This window comes from Gopherus evgoodei, chromosome 1 (assembly GCF_007399415.2).
Source record: "Gopherus evgoodei ecotype Sinaloan lineage chromosome 1, rGopEvg1_v1.p, whole genome shotgun sequence".
NCBI classification, from domain to species: domain Eukaryota; kingdom Metazoa; phylum Chordata; order Testudines; family Testudinidae; genus Gopherus; species Gopherus evgoodei.
In genome coordinates this window covers 101325793-101340648 of record NC_044322.1, presented here as the reverse complement: position 1 = coordinate 101340648, position 14856 = coordinate 101325793, and the positions used below count along the sequence as shown (strand labels likewise).

Below are 14856 nucleotides of genomic sequence, written 5' to 3'. Positions count from 1 at the left end.
CCATGTTCAGTCTGAGCAAAATAGATTTATCCTTTCAGTTCTGATTCAACACTTGCTGATGTCAAAATTACCATCTCAAAACTGGCTAAAAACATGTAGCACCAAGTTAGGAAAGAGTGATATAAAACCAACAGAAAACTTATCTAGCCCTCAGGAGAGAAAGTTCCCTAGAAAGTTACAATGTGGAGTCACTGGAAAAGGTTTTAATGGACTCAGTGTTCCATAACAGCAAATGTTGAGAATGAGTTGGCAGCACAAGATCTGGCAGCTGACCCTGTCTTGTTAGGGAAACCCCACAGAATGCTAGAGAAAATGCCAGGAGATTTCCATAGCTGGTTTTTCCTTGTGTTGTATTAGGTGCTAATTTCCTTGTGTTGTATTAGGTGCTGTATTAGGTGTTCCCTCCGAGAGGCTTTATAACAGTGCTGAATAAATGTATTTTGATCACAGATTATTCTCACACTGTTATTATATGTACTGATTATTTATAAATCATACAAAAATGTGGTAGGTGCTAGACACAGAATAAGACAGGTTTCTACTCTGTAGAGCTTAATAATAATAATTTGAGATATACCTATCTCACAGAACTGGAAGGGACCCTGAAAGGTCATCAAGTCCAGCCCTCTGCCTTCACTAGCAGGACCAAAGTACTGATTTTGCCCCAGATCCCTAAGTGGCCCCCTGAAGGATTGGTTTAGCAGGCCAATTCTCAAACCACTGAGCTATTCCTCCTCACCTAAATACTCAACATACATAGCAGAACAAAAGAATGAGAGAAAGAAGAAACACAATTTTAAAAAGAAATTTATGATTTTCATTATCTGCTTTTTTGTTCCTGGTAGCTTACCTCATTATAATTACTATGTAACCTATATCTGTGTGCTCTGGTATTTTTAAAAAAAAGAAACGGTTACTAACCTTCTAGTAGCTGTTGTTCTTCAAGATGTGTTGCTCATGGCCATTCTAATTTGGTGCACGTGCCACGTGTATGGCAGCTGGAAGATTTTTCCCCTTGCAGGATGGATCAGGTTGGCCTGAGTGCCCTCTGGGGTCACACCTTCATGGCACTCAATATAGGGCCCTGCCAACCCACCACCCCTTCAGTTCCTTCTTGCTGGCTGCTCTGACAGAGGGGTAGGAGAGTGGGTATTGGAATGGACACAAGCAACACATCTCGAAGAACAACAGTTACAAGAATGTTAGTAATCGTTTCTTCTTCTACAAAGACATGTCTACGCTCGGTCTCATGAATATAAAAGCCTTGAGCCAACACTGAACAAAACTACACACTCATTGCACTCATCAAGCCAATAAAGTGATGGATAGACAAACAAGGAGGGGAGTGTTACCAGAAGTTTTCACTTGCTTGAATCCTGTACAGATTGCAGCACCCTGGATAGAGATACTGACAATCAGAAGGGGGGCAGGGTGTGAGAAACATGAACAATTCAACTCTCCCAATTAGCATTACAATGGTAGTGATAGCATCAGTGTTTTAGTTTGTAGGGAACAGTAGTTAGTTTTAGACTAGATGCTTTAAGTAAGTTATAATTAATGATAGTTTATAGTTAAAATATCCCAAATAATGGACACGTTGACTTCCTACTGACTTCTCAAGATGGAGGACTAGCTATGATTTCAGAATGGAAGCTGATTGGCTGAACAAGGTGCCATGCACACAGGGAGTTTGAAAGGTCAATCAATCAGACTGAATATAAGACTGGTCAAAAGTAGGCTTGGTGTGGTGGTTGAGAGGGAGAAAGAGCGGAGAAAAGCGGGACGAGAACAGAAGATCGAGAAGACAACCAGGGAGGCAGTAGTGCAGACTGGAGACAATTACAACAATACCATCCAGGAACAGACAGATCAGAAGGAACCCTGACGATCAGAGGGATTGAGAAAAGAATGAGTAAGTCTGATTCCTTGGCTGTTTTTAAAGGCTGCTTGTGTGTGTCTGTCAATAAAGCTGGATGCCTGCTTCTGAGGCCTGGTCCATACTACGTGTTTAAACTGAATTTAGCAGCGTTAAACCGATTTAACTCTGCACCCGTCCACACAACGAGGTCCTTTATATTGATATAAAGGGCTCTTTAAACCGATTGCAATACTCCTCCCCAACGAGAGGATTAGCGCTGAAATTGGTATTGCAATGTCGGATTAGGGTTAGTGTGGCCGCAAATCGATAGTATTGGCCTCTGGGCGGTATCCCACAGTGCACCATTGTGACCGCTCTGGACAGCAATCTGAACTCGGAGGTACTGGCCAGCTAGACAGGAAAAGCCCCAAGAACTTTTGAATTTCATTTCCTGTTTGCCCAGCGTGGAGCTCTGATCAGCACGGGTGGCGATGCAGTTCCAAATCCAAAAAGAGCTCCAGCATGGACCGTACAGGGGATACTGGATCTGATCGCTGTATGGGGAGACAAATCTGTTATATCAGAGCTCCGTTACAGAAAAAGAAATGACAAAGCATTTGAAAAAATCTCCAGGCTATGATAGATAGAGGCCACAGCACAGTGCAGTGCTGTGTGACAAGCATAACGGAAAGCCAAAGAATCAAATGGATGCTCATGGAGGGAGGGAGGGAGGGAGGGGGTACTGAGGACTCTAACTATCCCACAGTCCCCGAAAAGCATCTGCATTCTTGGCTGAGCTCCCAATGCCTGAAGGGTCAAAAACATTTTCCCGGGTGTTTCAGGGTATATGTCGTCAATTTACACCCTTCCCACCCCACTGAACGAACAGGGAAAAAAAAGTCTCGCCTTTTTTCAATGTCACCCTATGTCTACTGCATGCTACTGGTAGATGGGGTGCTGCAGCACTGAACACCAGCATCCCCTTCCCGGTGGTGGATGGTACAATATGACTGCTATCCATCGTCATCATCAGCCCGTGAGTGCTCCTGGCTGGCCTCAGTGAGGTTGGCCGGGGGCGCCTGGGTAAAAATGGGAATGACTCCTGGTCATTCCCGGCAGATGGTACAGAACTGCTGGTAACCGTCTTCATCATAGCAACTGGAGGCTGAGCTCCATCAGCCCCCGCCCCACCCCCTTTCATGTCTAAAGAAAAGATTCTGTACTGCCTGGACTATCATAGCAGCGGGAGGCTGGGCTCCTCTCCCCCGCCACCCTTTAACGTCCTGCCTGGACTATCATAGCAGCTGGAGGCTTCCTCTCCCTCATTTTATCTCACTAAAAAGTCAGTGTTTCTTATTCCTGCATTCTTTATTACTTCATCAACAAATGGGGGGACACTGCCACAGTAGCCCAGGATGGCTGGGGGAGGAGGGAAGCAATGAGTGGGGTTGTTGCAGGGGCACCCCCTAGAATGGCATGCAGCTCATCATTTCTGCGGGAGCTCTGGGGCTCTGACCCGGAGCAGCTGTGCTCTCTGGTTCTCTAGTACACTTGCCCCATATTCTAGGCAGGACTATTTTTAGACAAAACATAAAGAAGGGAATGACCTGGGGAGTCATTCCCATTTTTGTCCATGCACCGCCAGCCGACCTCAGCAAGGCCAGCCAGGAGCACCCATGACAGCAGCAGACGGTACAGAACGACTGATAACCGTCACCTCATCGCCAATTTACAATGGCATGGCAGATGGTGCAGTAGGGATGGTAACCGTCTCTGCTACCTTGCAAAGGCAAATGAATGCTGCTTGTAGCACTGCAGTACCATGTCTGTCAGCAGCATCCAGTACACATACGGTGACAGTGACAAAAGGCAAAACGGCCTCCACGGTTGCCATGGTATGGCATCTGCCAGGGCAATCAAGTGAAAAAGGGCGCGAAATGATTGTCTGCCATTGCTTTCCACAGAGGAAGGATTGAGTGACGACATTTACCCAGAATCACCTGCGACACTGTTTTTGCATTGGGATTTCAACTCAGAATTCCAATGGGCGGGGGAGACTGCGGGAACTATGGGATAGCTATGGGATAGCTACCCACAGTGCAACGCTCTGGAAATCGATGCTAGCTTCGGTACATGGACGCACACCGCCGAATTAATGTGCTTAGTGTGGCCACGTATACTCGACTTTATACAATCTGTTTTACAAAACCGGTTTATGTAAAATCAGAATAATCCCGTAGTGTAGACATATCCATAAGTGTGACCAGCCTCACCCCATCCTGTGAGCAGCTGGCCCCTGCTTGCAAAATGGTAATTGTTAATTGTTCAATGTCTCTTTAATGCTGTGTTGCAGTGCTGTTTTATGCATATGCATTAGATATTTGTTTGTTACATTGTAATCTTTGTTGTATAATGTTATACTGGAGACCTTATGCATATAAATAAAAAGTTCAGTGTGCACGAACTCGCAACAGTGTGTTTGTCTCAGTCTGTGCAGTCCAGGGGTAGGCAACCTGCGGCACGCAAGCTGATTTTCAATGGCACTCCCACTGCCTGGATCCTGGCCACCGGTCCGGGGGCTCTGCATTTTAATTTAATTTTAAATGAAGCTTCTTGAATATTTTAAAAACCTTAATTGCTTTACATACAACAATAGTTTAGTTATGTATTATAGACTTATAGAAAGAGACCTTCTAAAAACATTTAACTATATTACCGGCACACAAAACCTTAAATTAGAGTGAAGAAATGAAGACTTGGCACACCACTTCTGAAAGGTTGCTGATCCCTGGTATAGTCTCTTGTACCTCCTAAATATATGATTTTGAACACTAATCTAATTGTGCCTTATTACTTATGATAGAAAAAATGTACAATGTATAATAGGTAAAGCAAGAAAAAAAATTACAATGTTTCTTGCTTTACTTATTATACTTTGTAATTTTTTTTCTTTCTTGTGTTACTGAATATACTGTAATCACCTAATTTTTCCCTCAATAAATAAGATTTTGTTTTTGAAGTATTATTGCTTGTATGTCTATTCTTGATCAGAGGGCTCTATCTGTGCCCTTTCAAGGGTTAGCAGAATTAGCCTGCTCTGGGGAGTCTTCTGTGAGTCGGAGACAAACCCCCTGGTAATACTCTGGCAATTCATTTAGGGCAGATCATCACTTTTCTTTCCCATTGGATAGACAAGCCAGTACTGGGATACCTTAAGTCCAAATAGGGGGGTAACAAATTGGCGTCCCTGGGTAGGCTCATGCTAGATTATCTATCTGGATGTTAACAGTATGGCACTCCCTACTGGAAACAAAAAGCAGCAGCTTGTCTATCTATTATGAAGCTGGTCATCTCAGATGCAAAAGAGGAAAAAAGAATAAATCATTTAGCCTGCAGAAGACAAATTCATGTACTAAAGGAAGAACTGAAAGCCAGCAGAGGAGTCATAACAGCAATAAAGTTCCTAGAGTGGTGAAATCAGATGAAGAAGATATGGGCCCTCCTTGCTATGATGATAATCCCAAAGAGTCTACTCCAGAATTTTAGTCCACCGAGGGAAGAGCCAGAATATCAAAGGCCACCTCCCGTAGCTCCGATTATTACCTCCACAGTAACCAAAACTACCACCAATGGAAACAGGAGAGAGGGTAAAGGAGAGACCCTATACCTCTGAGCAAATTAGAGCTCTAGGAAAATCCATGAGTCCTTTGAACAAGAACACAGTGAACGGATGGCTAGCTAAAACAACAGGGATACCTGGAAATGATCTCTGCATTAATAAAAGAGTGCATACATTCAGATGAATTTTCTGGGCTTCCTTATGATATCCAGGGAGGAGAAGAAGGTGATACTGGTAGAGAAATCTTGAAGCTTTTCTTTCCTGGAGAAGATCCAGTGGCATGGTTTCATAAGGAAAAGCAACGATCAAAGGAAAGACTTGAACTATAGCTAGAAAGAATTTATTATACAAACATACAGGAATCATCCCATTAGGATATCAACTGATATATGATTCCCCACAGTATAAAAGAGCATTAATACTAGGATTTGATCCAATGATCAGAATGGCAATGGTCTCTGATGATCCTCCACATACCCCTCTCCACATTACAGAAGATAAAGTGAAAAGACTAAATGAAATACAGTGGGAAACAATGCCACCTCTGAAATTACTTCAGAAAAGAAAACCTGAGAAAGTATCAGTAATAACTTTTTCTAATAATCGCCCCAGAGGACAAGGAAATCAACAAAGTCAGCAAAATAGAGAAAGAATAAAGCAAGAAGGAAATAGGAACAGAAAGTTCGTTCCTCATGAATCAACAAAAGGTGATCCAGGAAGAAATCGGTTATGTGGAGAATTGCTGCAGTATGACCCTAAAAACAAATTCATGGGCTTCCTACAAAACAACTACTTTGAAGACTGCTGAATCATAAAAGGAGCATGCTGACGGCTCTACCTCACCCTCCAAATCAAGCGTAGGGAGGCCAAGCGCCCCCCCCATCTCCCCAATGTTGGGAAAAGAAAATCATGCTAAGGTAGTGGCACATTTACAAGCAGATGACTGGGGGATACCCACTGTGTATATGGAGTTGAATAGGGGAGCATTCAGACAGAATATGTTAGTAGACTCAGATGCCTCATTTTCTTCAGTTAGTACAAAGGATAGGAATTTATTTGGACCTCCTGTAATAGTCAGGAAGCTGCAAGGATTTAATGAAGCAATGAGTAGAGTGCCATTTAGTGCTCCAGTTCATTTTCAATTAGGGAGGAAGAAAAAGGTAAAGAACAGTTTGGAATGATGAATTTAGATGGCGATAGAATAATTGGCGTTGATGTATTAGGTAAGCTTGGAGGTAACAGTAGATTTGGTAAATTATTGTGGGAAATACTGACAATAAGGCCAGAACAATAGATCTACCTATTGTTATTGAGGCAGGATATAGATTAGCTGCTATCAAAGCAGAAGAAATAAAATGGGCTGATTGGCCAACAGAGGTTCTGGAAATAGCACAAAGTATAAGGAAGTCTGGACAACCAATAAGGCAGAATGTGGAAAAATAGAAGCAGAAGTCTTGATCACCGGACCAGATCCCCCACTTCAAAGACAATATAAATATCCTAAGGAGGCAGAATGTAGTTTAATGAAAACTATCCAAGGGCTTTTAGAATAAGGTATTATTGTTGAACAACAGAATACCAATAATGCAGCTATTTGGCCAGTTTTAAAGGCAGATAGTAAAACTTGAAGACTATCGATCTTAGGCCTCTTAATAAAGTGACTCCAATGACAGCTCCAGTAGTGGCAAAGTATCCCAAAGTAATTGCCTCCATTATCATAGGAGTATGATGGTTCACTGTTTCAAATTTAGCCAATGCATTCTTTGCAATTCCTTTGCATCTGGACTCCTGGTACAAGTTTGCCTGTACATTCCAAGGAAGCCCATTTTATTTTTGTCAACCTCCACAAGGTTTCCGTAACAGCCCTGCTATCTGCCATATGCACATGAACAAATATGGGATAACACGCCTAATAAGGATATCATATTATATGTACATGATGCCTTATAAACACAAAAACTAAGTAAAAGAATTTAGAAATTTAGAAAGAATTAGATCATGTATTACAGAAAATAAAGGAAGCAGGGTTTAAGGTTAGTCCAGAAAAAGCTCAGATATGCCAGCAGCAAGTAAACTACGTAGGAGTAACATCAGGACAAAAGGGACGATCACCAGATAACAATGAGTAGAATTATTGCAAAAATTACCAGCCCCCAGTGGTATAACTACTTTAAGATAGTTTTGGGGTATGACAAATTTCTCAAGAGAATTATGCAGAGAAAGCCAGCCCACTGTCTAAGTCATTTTAAAAGGGAAATGACTGGGAAAGGGGATAAGAACAGCAGAAAGCATTAGCAAAAGCTCCATACTGTAGACAAGCGGACTCACCCCGTGGCACCTCCTGCTGGTGATTTCTGTGAATTAGCTTGTTCCAGCTGCAGAGCGTCCTCTGGCCCCTGTGTCCCTCCCTGCACCCCGGTGCCCCTTTAACTGGGGTGCTGCCCCCTGGCAATACCCCAGCAGTTCTGGGTCTCCCCCTCCCAGGGGAACCCCCAACCCACTATCCCCACCTCGCCTCAGTATCAGGCTACTGCCAGTCATCATCTAGCCCGCATGCCCTGGGGCAGACTGCAATATCAGCCTACTCATCACTTGCAAGATTTGGTTTGGACCTGCTGCCTTGGCCTACCCCTGGGCTGCCCTCTGCAACTCCCAGTACCCCTTGGCCTTCTGTTAGGCCACAGCCTGGGACTTTCCAGGCTGGAGCTCCCCAGCTCCTCAGCCTTTTCCCAGTCCTGCTCCACTCAGGTACCCTGCTCAGGTCCCTGCAGCCAAGTCCATCTCCCTCTATAAACGGAGAGAGACTGTTCGGGCTTCTGGCTCACAGCCTCTTATAGGGGCCAGCTGGGCCTAACTGGGGCATGGCCACAGCTGAACCTACTTTCCCCAATCAGCCCAGGCTTCTTGCCCCAGCCACAGCCCTCTCCTGGGCTGTTTTAAGCCCTTCAGGGCAGGAGCAGGGGACCACTCTGCTACACATACCCCAAAGTAGGACAACCTTTTATGCTCCAGTTGACTACCACCAGTACTGGAATGAGTAGCGTATTACGACCAGACCACGAAACAGGTCTTCAACCACTGGCATATGTCTCTAAAGTCCTGAAGTGAGTGGAACAAGAATTTATTCCTTGTGAGAAAGAGGTATTTGCCTTGGCTTGGATTTTGCAACATCGAGTGTATTTAGTAGGATTATCCCCAATGCTTCTTAAGACATCACATTCACCTGTGAAATATATATTAACAGAAAAAAATTAATGATGGACATGTTTCTAGTCCCAGATTAGCAAAATGGACATTAGCCCTGCTAAATAAAAATGTAACAATGGAAAAGGTCCCAAGTTTATCAACAGTTCCATATGGTCTTATAATTGAAGGAGAATAGCATCAATGTCCCCTACCAGAAATGGACCAGTACTGGGATGCCTTAAGTCCAAACAGTGGAAAAACACCATTATCAACTGTCCTGCTTATCCCACACCTGCCTTTACTTCCCCTGCAAATTAGCCTCTCTTATAGGAAAGAAATGCTGCTTTTAAATTCATATGCTTAATATATCCCACATTATGATTTTCTTAAACAAAGATACTTTAAAAAAAAAAAGCAGATACAATCCATACAACAGCAGACATATTATGGACTCAGTCATAAAGGTGTCATTCAGGAAACTTCAGTGGGGCTATTCCGCTGAGTGAGAGAAGCAGGAATAGTCCCTCAGAGGATAAACTCTTCAAGACTAAGAACAGGGACATTCCCAAAACAAACAACTGACAAAAGTAGAAAACAAATTTTATTGGATGAAGAAAATTGTCTAAAAGTCTCTCGTTTTTTGATTAACAAAAGCAGCAGACCACAAAAAACCCTGCATTCCATGACAAGAGTTCATGTCAACAAAATTAATCCTTGGGCACATCATTTGTATATAGAATGTTATAACTGCTAAAATGTTTTTGGGCAAAGTTATATTAGTCCAAATATAGGTGCTTTACATGGAAACCTGAAAAAATATAAATTGTTTGCTGATAGATATGCTGTTAGGACTGCTAGCATTTTTTGGTACTTAATAGTGTCACCCGTCATAGAAAAATTAACAAGTAAAAACACTAAGAAATTGGGAGACACAATGAAGGAAAAAACAGCCAACAGGCCAAAGTGTGTTCAGCCTGGTTATCAGCAAATTCAACTTCATTTTTATTTAAGAAGCCTGTGGAAATTGAAGTGAATTCAATGCTCACAAAAATGCTGTAGTCAGAAGTCAACTACTTTATCTACATAACAGGCAGAGGAGGGGTAACAGCACAAGCCCACCCTACCATGGTGCCTCAAGCCTGACCCAGAGTAATGTCATTTTCCCTGTACAAACAATCTCAGGCTTTTCAGATACAATAGCACTAATTGGTACCAGTTGGCAAAATATTATTATTTTAAGGGACATGAACACTAGTCCACTAGGAATTAGACTGAGACCACCCACTCAGTTAAGTTTGACAAGTTTTTTGTATTACAATATTTCTAATTGACAATGGCAGCCTTACTGAATTTAAAAGAAAAATAAAATGTTAAAAAGGAAGGAAATGTCTACATTTTTATCTTTATATAGTATGCAGAATAATCAATCACTTTGGAAAGTCATAAGATACAAAGTTTCATGCTTTGAATACTTTTCAATGCTGTTTGTTTACATAAATGGCTTTAACCACAATTTGTTCTTTTGTTTTCACGGTCCCAAATGCAGTTCAATTATTTGAAGTAACAGTTTGCTTATTACATTTACTCTGATTACAAAGTACAATAATCTGTGCTTATTTGTTAGTTTACACGTCTGATGTTACCCAACACAACCATACAGTATTTAAATAACTATGAGATTGCATTTTATACCATTTCTATTCATATGTACTCAGGCTTAATAAACTCCTACTATGTCTTAGCAAAACTTTAGTACATCAGCTGTGCTGTACTAAAGTTAATTTCTATCATTCCCTTCATAATCAGTATAACTCTGATATCCACTGTTCCTCCTCCCATGAAGATTATACATCTTCTTCCACATGGATTCTTGATGGAAACCCGCACTGAAAGATCTACCCAGATGTCCATGCTGTTTCTTGGTGATATTGTCTTCGCTTTCAGATTTGGCAATTCCCTGTGCTTGTGGTTGCATATCTCGTCTAATGTTTCCAAATGGGAAGTTCCAAGGATCAAACCTTTGCCAGTTAAGTCTCTGAAAAGCAATGATACAATGCAGGTTTCCTCCTACCTGACAAAGGTAAAAAGTGTTTTGTTAAAAAGTGTGCAGAGAAAAAGTATTTAAGCATTGTCAGGGCCGGCGCTTCCATTAGGCGACCCTAGGCGGTCGCCTAGGGCACCAGAATTCAGGGTGGAGGGCGGCATTTTGTGCACTCCTCATGGGGCACATGGGAGCTTCCGGTTCTGCTCTCGTTGCGCCGTTGAAAAAGGACCTTCTGCCAACGTGCCGCGGAAAACAGCGGCAGGCAACTGAGCAACTGAATGACTGCCGCTGTCGCCTGCGGCATTTTGGCACGGGGTCCTTCTTCAGCAACGTGATGGGAGTGGAACCGGAAGCTCCCGCGCACCCCGGGGGGAGCGCACAAAATGCCACCCCCCAAATTCGGCCTAGAGTGCCAGAAACTTTGGCGCCGCTCCTGAGTATTATTTATGAAAATATTTTGAATATTTATGTAACAAACTGCTTTAGTTTAGTTTCTTCAACTCTTTTACTAGTTCCCTTCCTAATCTTCTACACAATACTTAAGTTTCCCTGTCTAGCATTCACAAGACAGCATAACCCAGCTTCTGCCTACTTTTGTTAGCCTTTACACTCTCCACCCAAAATGCACAACCACCACAGTGTTTCTGTCCTCTTTCTACTCATTTTCAGATTTTCTTCCATGCACCCTTCCTTGAACCTAGAAGAGAGGGTTACTCACCTTGTGCAGTAACTGCGGTTCTTTGAGGTATGTGCCCCTGTGTGTGCTCCACTTCAGGTGTGGGTACATCCCAATGCCATTGATCGGAGATTTTCGGTAACAGTGCTCAGACAGAACATGCATGCGCAGTAGCTGTCTTGCAGTGCCGTTGGAGTCTCCTTTAGTGCATGCACGGCCTGACCCCCTCAGTTCCTTCTCTAACGTAGAGTCCTTGTATTGAACTCCAAATTAGAGGGGAGGAGACTGGGTAGTGGAGCACTCACAGGGACACACATGTTGAAGAACCTCAAGGTGAGTAACCTTCTTTTCTTCTTCAAGTGCTGTCCCTGTGGGTGCTCCACAGGTGACTGTATAGCATCCACAAAGGAGGGCTCTGAAGTTACTTGCATAGTGGAGAGAAACATTAGGCCTAGTATGGCATCAGCTCTTGAGGCTTATAAAACTGCATAGGTGGTTAGTGAACGTATGTTCTGAGGCCCACGTAGCAGATCTCTGAAATGGATACATTATTTAGAAATTCAATGGATGCTGCCATGGATCATGTAGATACCGCAATGGATCTGACACCCATTGAGGGTTCTGTCTTATACGTTTCATAACATAAGCAAATGCAGCTCGAGATCCCCTTAAATAGTCTATGTTAGGATACAGCAGAGCTCTTGGATCATTCCGTCATCGAGATGAAGAGCCTTGGGGACTTGCAGAAAAACTTTGTTTTGTCCATATAAAAGGCTATAGCTCGTTGCACATCAAGGGTATGTGACATGGCCGCCTGTGTGTTTCTGTATGGTTTAGGATAGAATGTAGGGACGTGAATAGGTTGATATGGAAGGTTGATATGGAAGCTATTTTAGGGAGGAATTCTGGGTGGGGCCACAACATGATCTTGTCTTTAAAAAAGATTGTATATGGCAGTTGGCCATTAGTGCACTTTTCTGACTCACCCTGCTAGTGGATGTGACGTGTGCAATAGGGAGCAGGTAGTGAGTGGTTCAAAGGGTAGTCTCATAAGACCTTTGAGAACTAGATCTGGGTCCCATGTGGGCACAGGTGAGTGTACTTCAGGTAGAGATTCTGAAGATCAATAAGAAAATGTTTTGTGGTCGCATGTGCAAATACCGAGAATCCATCAATCTTGCAATGGAAAGTGGTGATTGCTGCGAGATGTACTTTAATAGAGCTCGTGGACAGTCTGGAATTCTTTATCTCTAAGAGGTATTCTAGCACGAGTGACAGCAGTGTAGCATTGGGAGTGAACTGTTTGTCTTGACTCCATATGGAAATCTTTTTCATTTTTGAACATAAGTACTGCGTGTGGATGTACATCTGCTGTTCTATAACATGTGTTTGACTTGTTCCAAACAGGTTAACTCGTTGCTAGAACCATGGAGGAGCCATGCTTTCATATGGAGTTTCTCCAGATTTGGATGGAGGCTCTGACTGTTAGCTTCTGAGATCAGATCTGATCTCAATGGGAGAATTCATGGAGTGCAGTCATGCGTAACAGGTACGGGTACCAGGTTTGTCTGGGCCATGCTCGGGCTATCAGTAAGATATTGGCATTTTCATCCTGTATCTTGTGCAGGACTCTGGGGATTAGTGGGATTGGCAGGAATGCATACAAGAGCATGTTGTTCCATGTGAATAGGAAAGCATACCTTAAAGATTAAGGTCCTAATCTCGTCCTCAAACAGAACAGAGGGCATTTGTGATTCTGAGATGTGACAAATAGGTCAAGGGTGGGAAAACCTCATCGTTGGAAAATCTGTTGTAAGACTGTGGGATTCGTTTTCCATTTGTTTTCCTGTCAGAACCTTCTGCTTAGAGTGTCCACTGTGGTATTTTGGCATCCATAAAGGTATGAGGCTGAGATGTCGATGTGGTGATGGATACACCAATTCCATAGTTTCATGGCCTCGGTGCATAAGGAGTGGGATTGTGCTCCCCCTTGTCTGTTGATGTAGAACATGCATGCAATATTGTCTGTCATCACTTGTACTGTCTCACTGCTTATGAGCAGAAGAAAATGGAGGCAGGCACTCCATACCACTCTGAGTTCCAGTAAGTTGATATGGAGGTGTGTCACTGTTGGTGACCACTTACCTTGGATTGTGTGATGATCCAGATGTGCACCCTCAAAGCAGGAGGCATCTGTTGTGATTATAATTGAGGGTCGTGCTTGATGAAAGGGGATCCCTGAACAGTGATTCTTTGGTCCTGTCCACCACCGAAGGGATTCTAGCACTTTGGGAGGTGGTCTTACCAATTGTTTAGCCTGTGTTTGATGGGTTTGTATACTGAACCCAGCCAGCCTTGGAGACAGCACATGTGGAGTCCAGCATGTTTTACCACACATGTGGTGGCGGCCATGTGTCCGAATAGTTGTAGACGGGTTCCTGCCATGATTTGTGGGCAGATGGAGACGGTGTCTATGAGATTCTTTACAGTTATAAATCTGGTTCAAGGTCGAAACACTCTGACTTGAACTGAATGAAGGTACACTCCAATGAAGTCCAGTTGTTTCGCGGGTATCAGTGTCGACTTTTGCGTGTTTAATTGCAGCCCTAATTTTTGGAAGAGGGTGATGGTTAGGTAATTTTTTTGTCTGTGCCTGATTTGGGCCTTTCAGGAGACAGTCATCTAGGTCTGGGAAGAATATGATCCCTTGCTTGCGCAGGTGTGTTGCTACGACCACAAGGGTTTTGGAGAATACCCTTGGTCCAGTGGACAGTCCAAAGGGGAGTAATCTATATTGGAAATGGTCATGTCCAACTGCGAATCAGAGGAATCATCTGTAAGCTGGGTGTATGGTAACATGGAAATACAAATCTTGTAAATTGAGGGCTGAAAACCAGTCCCCCTGTTCCAGCACTGGGATTACTGTGCCTAACGTGACCATCTTGAATTTGTGGGAGCATATGAATTTGTTGAGTTTCTGTACGTCTAGTATGCGTCGCCATCCTCCATTTTTCTTCTGGGTCAAAAAATAGTGGGAACAGAAACCCTTCCCTCTGTATTGTGTAGGTACTGGTTCCACAGAACCTAGATGTAGTAGATGATTTATTTCCTGCCTTAAAAGGTGCTCATGAGAAGGGTTCCTGAAGAGGGACAGGGAAGGGGGTAGGATGGGGATCAAGAAATAAAGGGGATGGCATAGCCTGACCTTATGATTTCTAAGACCCAACAATCTTGCATGATGCACTCCCATGCATAGTGGAAGTGTTTCAATTGGTGGCTAAATGACCAAATGGCACAGAGGTGAGGGGGAGGTCATTCAGACCCTCGACCAACCTTTCAAAACCATTGCTTATTAGGTGGTGGTTGTAATGCTGCTTGCTGAGGTTGTGAGGGTTGGCACCTCGGAGGTCTATTTCTCTGTCTGTTGGACTCATATGGTCTGGACAGTAGATGGCTGAACTGTGACTCTCTGG

At 43.2% G+C, this 14856-nt stretch overlaps 1 protein-coding gene across 1 annotated transcript in view; it reads right to left on the bottom strand.

The window, feature by feature from the left end:
- Window positions 1-14856, bottom strand: part of LOC115642291 (DNA repair protein complementing XP-G cells-like) — an 88783-nt gene that overhangs the window by 51777 nt on the left and 22150 nt on the right. Inside the window, 1 exon segment of the mRNA XM_030545763.1 lies at window positions 10447-10734. Within this exon segment, the coding sequence (XP_030401623.1) occupies window positions 10447-10734 (288 nt within the window).